General features: G+C 46.1%; 1 protein-coding gene across 2 annotated transcripts in view; it reads left to right on the top strand.

Annotated features, from left to right (window-relative positions):
- The window catches only part of DNAI1 (dynein axonemal intermediate chain 1), a 64,702-nt gene that overhangs the window by 28,945 nt on the left and 23,200 nt on the right, over positions 1-12,557 (top strand). For both annotated transcript variants that reach the window (XM_079113251.1, XM_079113250.1), the window contains exons 9-12: positions 294-428; positions 4,170-4,254; positions 8,119-8,236; positions 8,500-8,543. In XM_079113251.1, the coding sequence (XP_078969377.1) occupies positions 294-428; positions 4,170-4,254; positions 8,119-8,236; positions 8,500-8,543 (382 nt within the window). The remainder of the gene's footprint in view (positions 1-293; positions 429-4,169; positions 4,255-8,118; positions 8,237-8,499; positions 8,544-12,557) is intronic.

The raw sequence follows: 12,557 nt of genomic DNA on the forward strand, positions 1-12,557 counted from the left end.
GGGGGTTGTATGCTAGAACAGTGCTGATCTCCAGCTGAAAACCCAGATCTGGGCTTCAGGGTAGATAAGCCCAATGCAAAAGTGACCTCAGAGCTCTTTCATTCCTGTTCTTAAGCTGCTGGTTAGCAGGGAAGGCAGACATTGAGTATGTAATTACAATGGGCCAAACAGAGGATTTACAGAGGTGTATGATAGAGGTTAACATGACTAACTCCTCAAGCTCTGAAGGTTGAAAAGGAACTGGCTAGGAAAGGCTGTGTGCTATAATGACCCTCTCATCTGCTCTTGTCTAGTGGGAGATTTATGATGCCTACATGGAGGAGCTTGAGAAGCAGGAAAAGACCAAAGAGAAGGAGAAGACAAAAATCCCAGTGGCTAAAAAGACAGGGAAGATGGCCATGAGGAAGCTGACATCTATGGAATCCCAGGTTTGGTTGTGGAGCCCACAGCTTTGTCACATAATACCTGAGTGGGTTCTTGGCCCCTGGATAGATAGAAGCCTGGCTGTCTGGGAGAGTTTCACAGATACTTAAAAGAGGGACTAATTCAGAGGTGTGAAAAATTCTCTCCTTTGGGGGGAGATGTGAGGAGACTACAGTTGCCTCTGGTATTCCACCACCATCATCACTTTCCCCCATCCCTACCAGTTTGATATAGGTCTAGGAGCTGTAGGAATTCAGGATCATTGGGCTAGGGGGTAACAAAATAAATGGACTTTATTGAAAATGTCGTATGCATCCTGGGGTTCTGTCTAGAGTGGAGATGGGCTATGAGAATACTCTGAGGTTTGGGAGGGTGAGAAGCTCTTCTGCTTTCAGTCCTTGGGTTTAATTTTGCCTGATACTTAAGGTGAGTCTTCATGGACAGGATCCAGATAAAAGATGATCACAGGTACTATCAATGCCAAAACAATGAATATGACCATCCTGGACTCCTTACAATGAGGAGCAATGTGGGAGTCTTTGGACAGGTCATGGTTGGGGGATGTGGAGGGGTGTAGCCAACATAGTTTTGGGGTTAGTATGGGAGTTACAGCAATGCAAGCATGGAGATGTTCAAGTGCCACATTTCTCTCTCTGATAGAGAGAAATCTGGGTCAGGAGTCAGAGTCCCAGTATGGAGATCAAATAGGTGTAACCTGCAATGGAAGAGATTCACAGGAAACTGGGGGCTGGTTTCAGCACCTCGGAGAGCTCCCATGGCCACTCTCAGGGAAGCTGTTCTGCTCCACTCCAGAATAAGAGTTAAAGAAGTTCTGCTTTCTTTGTCAGAGGTGTGCCCACTTCCTCTCAATTTTCCATTCCACAATGCTGATGTTGTCACAGTTAGGAGGTTTCATGGTTCTCCTCCATGGCTTAATAGAAATTATTCCAATTTAGTTTCATTCAATCACTGACCAGGCACTCAGTGATCATACAGTACCAGGTACTGGAACTCTAAAGTAAAAGAAGCCCCTGTCCTGAGGATTGTTCTGTGATCTTTGGCTCCCCCTGCATCATTTCCCAGAGGTTAGAGACGTCAGAGTTATCTTTGACTTGGGTCAAGGTTTGTGTAAAGATCTATCAGGGTTTTGTTTATGGGCTCTGTTCTGGGAGCCATGGTTGCAGAACCCTAATTATAATAATCAAAACCTAGTGGCTGGGGACATATCTCAGTTGGTAGAGTCCTTGCCTTACATGCACAACGCCCTGTGTTCAGTCCCCAGCACCACAAAAAATCATTATCATCAAAACCCAGAAACCAGAAAAAAGTCTTTGTGGCTAACTGGAAACTTACCTGGAGTCTAAGCCCTGCCAAAGTTGGTATATAACACTCTCAGTAGCACGAACTTCCCCCCACACTATCACACTGGGCTCTTCCAGCTTGACCAACAGGGAAGACTGAAACAGGCAGATTCTAGCCCTTTGGACCAAGAGGTCACAATGGAGGCAGGACACTGGGACATATAATGTAACCCATTCCCAAGTGAGTGTCTTGGTGACCTCTCCTTAAAGGAATTGAGCTCTAAATGGAAATACCAAGTACTAAGCCAGGCTGTCTAAGGGATAGAATGGGTGTGGCAGTCACCTTTGCTTTGCCCAGGTCCAGTGTCTATTTAAGTTGATATAAAATTCAAATGTGCAGGAGGGGAGACAGAGTATCAAGTTTGTGATACTCTGTAGGAAGGTCTCCAATGATGGACCTCAGGTCTCAGTCTCATTAATGATTTGAGGGAATACATAGAACTGAATGCAGGCATGTCTGATCTGATTAGGCAGGAATGGGTAAAAGGGCTCAGAAGCCATAAGTTTAGTCAGAACCAATAAAGGGATGTGACTGCTCAAGTTGCTTAACATCCAGAACAAGAGAGGTAATAAGCCACTGTACTCTCCTTGGAGGATATCTGGAACCCTGAGTCTCCCAGAACCAGGAGAGGATAATCAGGCTAAGAAGAGACCAACCCTCCATGTGAAGCAAGAGGATGGGCCTTGGAGTCCACAGACCTGGGTTTATATCCTGGCTCTGGCACTTATTTGCTGGGGCTTTGTGAAACCTGTTTCCTCATCTGTAAAGCCATCCTAACAATACCTACTTTACAAGATTGTCATGAGAACCCAAGATAATGTATGTATGGCTCCAAATATAGTACTTGCCTGTTACTGATAAACAGATGGTGGCTATTGTTATTAATATGTCAAACCATGGCTGATGGGCTTGGCAGATTTACCTCAGGAAGTGCTGACTTTGGGGAATAAAGCATGGTTCTGCTACATCAGAGGTGCTGTTGTTAGGCATACAGTCCTTAAGGCCAGAGGACAGAGTTAGGCCTTAAGTAGAAGACCCAGGGAAGCAGGTGTCAGCTAACTGACCATCTGGCCACAGGGAATGCTGCCTCATATGGGGAGAGTTAGGCATGAGGGGAAGCAGCCAAGAGGAGAGGGTTATGATTTTGGTTGGGGAGTAAGAAGTGTAGCTGGGACCAGGTAAACTCTGGGGTCTGTGATTTTAAGACTCTGATGTCTGTCCTCCTCAATCTGTTTTTGATAAAAATTTTGAGTCAATTTGAATTGTGGCAAAAGACCTTCAAGAAGCAGTTTCCTAGATACAACTTTATAAGCCTCCACCACACTCCTGCATGTTTTCTCTGACACCACTTTTACAGTTACCACCAGGCAATGGGTTAAGTCAGAACTTGTGCATGATTGCATTTAATCCTCATAATGACTCTATGAGGCAGATGCTGCCATCCATCCTCATTTTGTCACACGGACTCAGTGACTCAAAGAAATTGAGTAACTTGTTCAAGGTTGTCATTCAGTCCCTAACAGGTGGGATAGAATAGAAATGTAGGTCCACGTGTTCCTGGAACCTATTCTCTTCACTGTGACCTGGCGCTGCAGTCCCAAGAGAGCCAGTCCTCAGGAGCCATAGGCCTGACCCTCAGAGTGCTGCCCACTCAGCTGGTTTACTCCTGCCATCTACTCTAAACATTTTGAGCCTTTCTTGTTAGCCCCAAACTCTTTGCTCCTCTATTAACTTGCCAAGTGGTTTACCTTGTGGATTTATGATACTCAAAATGAGTCATTTTCCCTGATGAAAAACTTCTTGCTTTCTCTTTGGCCTGGACAGTGGGCAGGGCCTGGAATTAGGAGTCTGAGTTCTGCCTCATATTCCATGTGCACAAGCACATTTCTCCCCTCTTTAGGCCTTGATGGCTTCCTCGACCTATGACTAAATAAGGGGGTTGGAGATTTCTGAGGCCTTTAATAGGTGTCTGTTATTCCCTGAGCTGGTGAAACCTCTCTGTTCCCACTGAAGATGCCTCCTACTTATCCTTATCTGCTTTCCCTTCCAACACCCTGCCTGGGCTCTCTGGTGCCTTTTCTAGTACTCAGAGAGATGCCCTCTCTAAAACAAGCCCAGAATGAAAGTATGTGAAGCATACTCTATCCAGGGCCCAGATATGTCAGTTGAGATCCCTTGCACCACATGTGAGGGACAGATTCTTGGAAGGTGGTGGCGGGGTGAGTTGGACCTTGAGCTATGCAGAGATACCATTGAAGAGTCATTTGGAGTGGCAGTGTTGAGGAAGGTTTGCTGAACTAAGTGCAAGTCTAAGCTCCAGTTTAGGGCACATTACCTTGCCAGATGCTGGCTTATTAGGATGTGTGGTTTCTGTATTCCCACAGAGTGATGATATCACCAAAGTGACCCAAGCAGCTAAAATTGTAGAGCGGATGGTCAATCAGAATACATATGATGATGTTGCTCAAGGTAAGATTTAAGGTGCTCATGTTAAAAACTCTTCATAGGGCTGGGGAGATAGCTCAGTTGGTAGAGTGCTTGCCTTGCAAGCACAAGACCCTGGGTTCGATCCCCAGCACCGCAAAAAAAAAAAAAAAAAAAAAGACTGTTATTGAGTCTCCCATGCTAGTTCCTATAGATGCAAGAGGAAGAAAAAAATCCCTCCCTTCTCTGGATGTCATTGAGAAGACAAGACTTACACAAATCAACCATGAACAGTGGCATAAGAAACAATGGCCTTAGTGATGAGATCTGACAATGGCGTAGCAAGAAACACCTGCACATTGGTGATCCAATATCATCTTCCCAATGGTCCTGGGAAGAAGGCAGAGCAGAAATGATTACCTCTACTTTGCACATCAGACATCCGAGGCCAAGGTCACCTAGCTAGTGAGTTGGCAAAGAGGTCCCAAAGCTAGGTCTTGAGCTTCATTCTGTGTTCTGTTCTCTACTCAGTTTGGGATGATCAAGTATGACAGAATGTTTTAAATAAACAGAAACTGCTCTGGGATCCTCAACAAAGGTAAAAGAACTATAAGGGATGAGTGGGAGCAGTCAAGGAAGGCTTCATGGAGGTCTGAGCTAGATGCCAAGAGATAAGCAGAGTCTCAGTAGGATGGCAGAAGGGAAGATGTTCTGGGCAGGGGACAGGAGGCAAGAATGGGTAGGAATGGACTCTGGGAACAAGGGGCAGCAGAAGTGGTGAGAGTTCAGGCTGGAAAGGTGGTTGGAATCAGTTTTTGAAGGGTCTCAAATATCACAAGGGATTTGAGATTTCTCCACAGATAGTTGAGAGGCACTGAAGCCTACTAGCAGAGACACAGCTCAGTGAAAACTGGGATGAAGGAGGATATAATTAAGCAAAATACAAGGACAAAAGTGAAGGTACAAGCTGGAATGGGGTTTGCCACACCTGAATCATAGGGGATGGAGAAAAAGGATCAGTAATAATAGTGAGAAGAAGAAAAAAAAAAAAAAAAAACCAGCATTCACTGCGAGTGACCTATGTGTGAGGTATTGGGCTGTGTGATTTATGGGTATTGTTTTATTTTTTTCTTGACAGTTATTCTGTGAAGTGAATACCATTGTTATCTTCAACTTATAGATGTGAAACTCAGGCTTGGATGTTGCTACTTGTTCAAAAATCACAGCTAGTGGGAGCTGTGAGTAATTGAACCAGAATTTGAATACAGGCCCCTTGAATCCATTACCTAACTACTTTACCATGAGGCTACAGAGTCATGGAGCTGAGGAGATGTTTCAAATAAACACATTCAATAGATCTATCCTGGTGATTAATTAGTGATGAGGTGAAGAAAGAGATTGATTCAGAAATGCTTAAATCCAGGGGGCCTGGGAAATTCTGGTGTCTTTGACAGTGCCAGGGAAACGGAATCCTTCCCATGGCATGAACAGCACATTCCCAAGTGGCTTGTATTTCCCTAAGAGGTTGTGCATTTATTTGGAGCAGCTGCCTCCCCAGAGTTGGCAGCTCCTTGCTGCTGGCTGGTCTCCTTTGCTGACAGCCTAGGGCTCTTCTTGGTGACTTGATGTTCATTGCTCACCCATGGGACATAAAAACCAAGGCTGCCAAGACCAGGAGCCTAAACAAGCCCCCTCGTTATCATTCAGACTGGAAAACGACCTTGAGTGCTTTTCAAAGCTGTCAAAGTACACAGCAGCTGTGAATGAATTTGTCACTCACACAGCTTGGCTTCCTGAAACCCAGCCTGTGCAAGTGGTCCGCCAAAGGGCTGCAAACCTGATTAATATCCATGGAGAAACTGGCCTTGTGAACCACTTTCATTTATAAGAACACAGTCACATAAAAATGCATTGAACTTTGATTTTTTTAATTGCATACCCTTTTTCCTTTGGGAAAGTGTAATCATGAAGGAGAAGTGAAAATAGAGAAGTGTTACCAATTAATCTCTCTAAAATGAGGTACTTTCAAAGACAGCCCAAGCTCAGGAATCTCTGAAGTGATCAAGGCTTATGCCTTTCTGAATCTTTTTTGTTCCAAGATACTTTTGAAGTCTGAACGTAATCTCACAACCTCAAGGTTTAGGCCATTGTGAGAGAGGCTGGAGCAATGCCTGGGCTTGACCTTGATTGTATTGGATGAGAAGGTTCATTTTCTAATTGATCATTCTTGTTTGGAAAGAAGAATGAGAACCGTTTCACTGTTTCTCTATTTCCTTGCATTCTTTGAATGGTCATTGGGTGCCGCTGTGTGGCTACCATGCTAGGCACTGGGGACTAAGGCATAAATATTATGCATTTCCTGCTCTAGGAGCTGTAGAAGATAGGCAGCTATGGGGAAGATAGGCAGAAGAACTGTGTGGCAGAGGTTTTAGTAGAGGAAAGGCAGGACTAGAAAAAGAGGAAAAAAAATAGCCCTACTCAAAAGAAAAATAACCTGGGGCTGGGGTTGTAGCTCAGTGGTAGAGCACTTGCCTACTATGTGTGAGGCACTATCTTTGATCCTCAGCACCACATAAAAATAAATAAATATAATAAAGGTATTGTGCCCATCTACAACTAGGAAATATTTTAAAAAGAAAAGAAAAGAAGCCAGGCATGGTGGTCCAAGACTGTAGTCCCGGCTACTTGGCAGGCTAAGATGGGAGTATTGCTTGAGTCCAGGAGTTCAATGCCAGCCTTAGTAACATAGTGAGACCCCATCTAAAAAAAAAAAGGAAAGATAGAAGATAAAATAAATAAAATGCCCTACAAAGGAGGGAAAGGAATTTGATCTGGATCAGGAGTGAGTAAGAATTTGGCAAGAAAACCAGGACATTTTATGCATGGAAATACAGAAACACAAAGTATGTTGAAACATACAGAAACATGAGATAACTTGACTCATTGGCACTATTTGATATAGAGGGTACATGGACAGCTGGCTAGAAATCATGTGAAGGTGGTGGCCAATAGACTTGGTTTGACCAGGGAGCCCCTATGTAAGGAGAGCCATGGAGGGGGAGTTCCACTGGGATAAGGAGAGTGGTGTGGTAAAGTGATTGTTTGCTCTCCATCTGGTAGTTCTGTGGAATGTGGGTCAGAGGAGGGGTTATAATGGTAGGAGACCAGTTAGAAGGGTGTTGTAAAAACTTCGGTGATGGTATCTGGGACCTGGACTTTGGCAGTGGCTATAGGTTTGGAGAGAAATGAATGGATTAGAAGGATATTCTGGAGGAAAATATAACAAATGGTAAAAAGAAATCAGTCAAGGATTACCCAGGTTTCTGGTTTAGACAGGTGGAAAGATGGAGCTTCTACCTAGTTTAGAGAAAATGGGAGGCAGAAACAATTTTGAGGCAGATGAAATTGAGCTTGGGGAATCCATGGGGGATCCAGGCAGCTTCATTATAGTGAGGCTTGGCAGTGGATATGAGGATGAGCTGCGTTTTAGGGATTTAGGAGGCAGAATGAATAGAACTATTAATCAGCCTCTGGCAGCTGAAACCTTGAAATTTGGCTGCTCCAGTCTGAGTCCTCTGAAGTGCTGGAGAAACTCATGGGGACAAGGGCTGCAACCTGGGATTCTATCCATGAGCACATGGCTACTTTATTGTAATTTGCTTCCAAAAACAATGACAATAACAATAGCTAATACAGAAAAAGAAGTTGCTGTGTACTAGGCATTTTTCTAAGCACTTTGCATATACTAACTCAACATATCCTCATAGCAGTCCTTTGAGATAGGTACTGTTATTCCCATCCTGAAACACAAAGAGGTTCATTGTATTGCCCGAAGAGGTAGACAGTAAGTGGTGAACCTGAGTTTGCTGCGAAGTGGCAGTCAGGATGCTGACTCTGTGTGGTTTTAAGATTTTAAGTACTATGAGGATGCTGCTGACGAATACCGGGACCAGGAGGGTACACTGCTGCCGCTCTGGAAGTTCCAAAATGACAAAGCCAAGCACCTGGCCGTCACCGCCCTCTGCTGGTGAGTATAGACATTGCAGCAAATCCAGAGCCTGCTACTCTGAGTAGCCCCCTTTTTATTGTACTTAACAACCTTGAGTGTGATTCGTGGCAATGTGGGAAAAACAGGAGTGGGATTCCTATGGGATTGCAGAGTAGCCCAAGGTCTCCCAGTTGGTAAACACCCAAGTTGGACAGTAAATATCTGCCGTGTAGTTAGGCACTAATGTCCATGGAAGGGACATGTCCATTTCCTGTGCCAATGGGTTCATATTTCTTTTGCAGGAATCCAAAGTATAAGGATCTGTTTGCAGTGGGACATGGCTCCTGTAAGTGATCCAGCTATTCCTTCATTGGCTCATGCAACAGCAAACGCTAAGTACCTACCCTGTGTAGTTCTTGACTAGGTGTGAGAAATGTGAAGATGGCTAGGACACCCTCTCGGGAGAGCCACAGTCTAAGGGGGAAGACCCATAATCCTATGGTTAATTAGTATTGAATTAAGGAATATACCAATGTGAATATGCCAACCAAGCCTTAAAGGAGGGGAGAGCATTCTGGCAGAGGTGTGAGCATAGTCTGGAGGCATGAGAGAAATGGCAGGAAATGGATCTGTCAAGAGGAACAGGGTCAGCCCTCAAAGGGCTTGGTAAGCCATTCCAAGAAGCTTGGACCTTCTCCTGAGGGAAAAGCAAGGAAGGAATTTGAGAAGGACAGGGACAGTTGAGAGAGGAATTGCCAATCTGAGACTGGAGCCTGGTACAGGCATCTCAGGGACAGATGGGACGACCTTAAACACAGCTTGGAGTGTGATGGAGGCCCTCTTTTGCATCCTCACCTAGCCTTCCTGACCAGACCCCAGGGCAGGGTTGGGTGTGAGGGGGAGGTGGAGGCAAGTGCTTAAAATTCATGACTTGGCTATCCATCCCTAGGAGACCACTGTTGTCCAGATGTCCCTGCCCCTGCCAGTTACCCACTCAAGGCAGGGAGGCAGCACACAGTCATAACTGTCTCTGGGCAATTTGGTTTTCCTTCATGTTACTTGGTTCAAGCAGGAGCCCCTCCTGCTGTGCTGGCCTGGACATTCCCCCTTCCCAACAGGAGAGGGCCCTATACTTCGCATTAGGCACACCTCCCCATTGCTAACCGTGTATTCTCTGGCTGGGAGAATCAGCTGCTGAAAACAGAAAACCTCTCCATTTTGCAAGCTGCTGCTGGCTGGCAGGCAGACAAGCTCCTGGTCACTGCCCCTCAGATCGCCTGTCAGCCCATTCTTTGGCCAGGGTGGGGGAGATGGAGGGAGGGTGAGGAGGAGTTGATGTTTGTCATTCCTCTCAGGGAAGAGATCTTGGAGCTACTCCCAGTCTTGTGGTCTGGGCTGCCTTTGAGGATGCCCTAAATGCCTGCTTTGTGTCCCCACTCCTGAGGGTAGGCTGCTGCCAAATGGGAAGCACCCTCCCCCTCTGGCGGGGAACTAGCACATTCTTCCCCTCTGCTGAGCTACTGGGTCTGGAACAGGGCCTGGAGATTGGGCGGGTCCTCCCAGGAGTAGGTGTGGATGGACCCTTCTGTGAGGCTGTTCTCAGCCCAGGCTCTGTTCAGGGTGAGTTGAGGGTGTGTGGTCTCCCCAGAAGGTGGGAGGAGAAACCCAGTTCTTATCCTATTCTCCTTCACCCAGGGTCAGTGTCAGCTTGTTGGGGTCATGTGGAGGCTGTTTATGGGGGGCAGCCTTAGTCAATAGCAGTAGAGAAAGATAATTCATCGCCCACAAAGAGATGACATCAAGTCTGAAAGGCCTGGCAGCCTCCTATGGTCAGGCATTTACCCAGGAAGGGTCTCTTTGTCCTTCCTTGGACCTTTTAGCCACATCCAGATGCCTGAGTGCTACCCTCAATCAGCCACAGACCTTCCCCTGGAATCACTTCTCAGTGGTGTACTCTGGGTCTTGGTCTCCTCATTGGTGACAAGGAGAGGTTGATAACCTGCCAGGCCTCTGTACCAGGGCTGTGTTAAGACACATGTGAGAGTAAAGAAGTAAACAAGCAACGAGTCATAGGAACCACTTACACATGAAGAATAATCACTGCTGATTTGACTGTCAGTCTTTTTCCTGGTCTCCTTGCAGTGCCCTCGGGGGGCCCAAGTAAAGGAGCTGGGAGACAGAGGAGAATCTCTCTTAGGAAGAAGGGCCCAGGGGCAGTGGCAGTGGTATTTACTGTTGCTGTTACTGGTACAGGAGTTGTTGGCAGTTTTCAGAAGGGCATCTATTGTAGAGCCTTTCATATTTCAGTATCACCTGCAAAGGCCAAAAGAGAGCCATCTTAGACTGTGACTCAGGAAGGCTCCTTCATCTACTCCTGAGATTACCTCTGGGAGTCCCATGCTCTTGAGTGTCCAAGCACAAAGTAGAGGCAGGCAGAGGGCACCCTAGTTGCTGGATGGGATCTTTCTGAAGAGCAGTTAGTCTCTGTCACAGTCTTTGGAAATTCCCTACTACCAATACCTCCATGATCAGATTTTGCCTCATGAGGACGAACACTGGAATGAGAATTTGTGCTTGTTTCTGATTTTGACCTTGGTAAACTCAATCCAAACCTCGTGTACTTCCTTTTGCCTAAAATTCCTAGATCTAGATGTTTATTCTGTGACCCAGCCACATAAAACTTTGATAAGGTAGGTATGTACCCTAGGAAGGACTTGGGCCTATTTCCTACCTTTAAGACAGAGCAGGTTGGCTGGAGTCAGGTCAGGAACAAGTAGGTAGGGAAAGGTGGCTCTGAGAAGCTGCCTACAACAGCCCAGAAGCATGTGCACCTGCATCCCCTCTAGAGCTGCTGGGTACCAGCATATTAGGCTGCTTAAGGGGCAGAGACTGGGATGCCCTCTGAAGCCAGGCCCCTTTTTCCCAGCAGAGTGAAGTAAGAGGCTGTCAGCAGGTGAAGGCAGGTGGAGAATGATGGAGGTCTAGGGGAGCTAGTCCAGGAAGAGATGGCCCTGGAACTGCTGGGATGAAATTATGTCCGCCTGCTGTGCCAAGGGGGTCCTTTCCAGCTCATTAGCCAGTTCATAGCAGGAAAATGGGGACTGTGCATGGTCTATCAGGCAGGGATGGTAGAACAGATTCTGGAAACTCTGTGGCCCTGAGGATCACAGAGGAGATGGGGCAGGAATTTTCTGAGCAGGTCATGTATTGGAAGTGCAGGGGAGCCAGCTGTGCTTTAGCCCAGCCTCCCTCTGGGGCAGTGCACTTAACGGGGCCAATGGTAGGCCCCAAGTTCCAGTACTAAACTCATTCCTGCTCTGCCCCAGCATATCCTGGCCTGTCCCTGGGCCTGCTCAGACCAGAGATAGACTTGTAGGGATTTAAATCTTTCCTGATCATTTATTTGTCAGCTTCACTAATTAAGCAGTGTTAATTTCATTTACTGAAAATGGAAATTCATCCACCTCATTTCTCCCTGTTCATCCTCCACACACAAAATCCATCACTCCTCAACTGCAGTCTGCGTAAAATTTACAGGACTAATTATGTTGTCAGGTCTCTTTGTAAATACAGTCCATAAAGGCCACTATGCTTGCTGGGTTGTAGTGTAAGGGCATTCCCATTGTTAGTTTAATTACTGGTTAGTTATTTAGGTTCTCAAATGTTTGCCTCATTTTCCCTAAATCAAATTAAATGTCCTGCTTGATGTATTCTGTCTCCAAGACCTTGCTCTTACTTCCCACACTGTTTAAATAAGACTTCTAATCCAATGAGAGTGCCTGGAAAAGCCCCACTGCCTGGAAGCCTGAGCTCAGCTTGGCACCATGGCCTCTGGGCCATGTTTGATGTTTGGAACTCTCTAGAAACCAATGCCATTCTTTAGGCCAGATTTGGGCTGGTCCCCTGTGTTTTAGTCAGCTTTTTTACTGCTGTGACTAAATGATCTGACCAGCACAATTATAGAGGGGGAAAGCTTTATTTGAGGGCTCATGGTTTCAGAAGTCTTAGTCCGTAGAAGGCCAGTTCCATTCCTCAGGGCTTGAGGTGAGACAGAACATGACAGAAGAGCGTGGCAGAGGGAAGCAGATTGCATCATCAGGAAGCAGAGAGACTCCACTCTCCAGATACGAATACATATCCCATAGCCACGCCCTAATTCCCCCTCCTCCAGCCATACCCTACCACTTCAATTAATCCCATCAGGGATTAGTCCACTGATTGGGTTAAGACCAATCCAATCAATTTCTCCTCTGAACCTTCCTGCATTGTCTCACAAGTGAGCTTTTGGGGGACACCTAATGTCCAAACCATAACACCTGAAAATTCTGTTCCTGGAGTTGAAGGTGGCAGGGCTGGGGTG

This window comes from Sciurus vulgaris (genome assembly GCF_902686455.1).
Source record: "Sciurus vulgaris genome assembly, chromosome: 15".
NCBI lineage: Eukaryota > Metazoa > Chordata > Mammalia > Rodentia > Sciuridae > Sciurus > Sciurus vulgaris.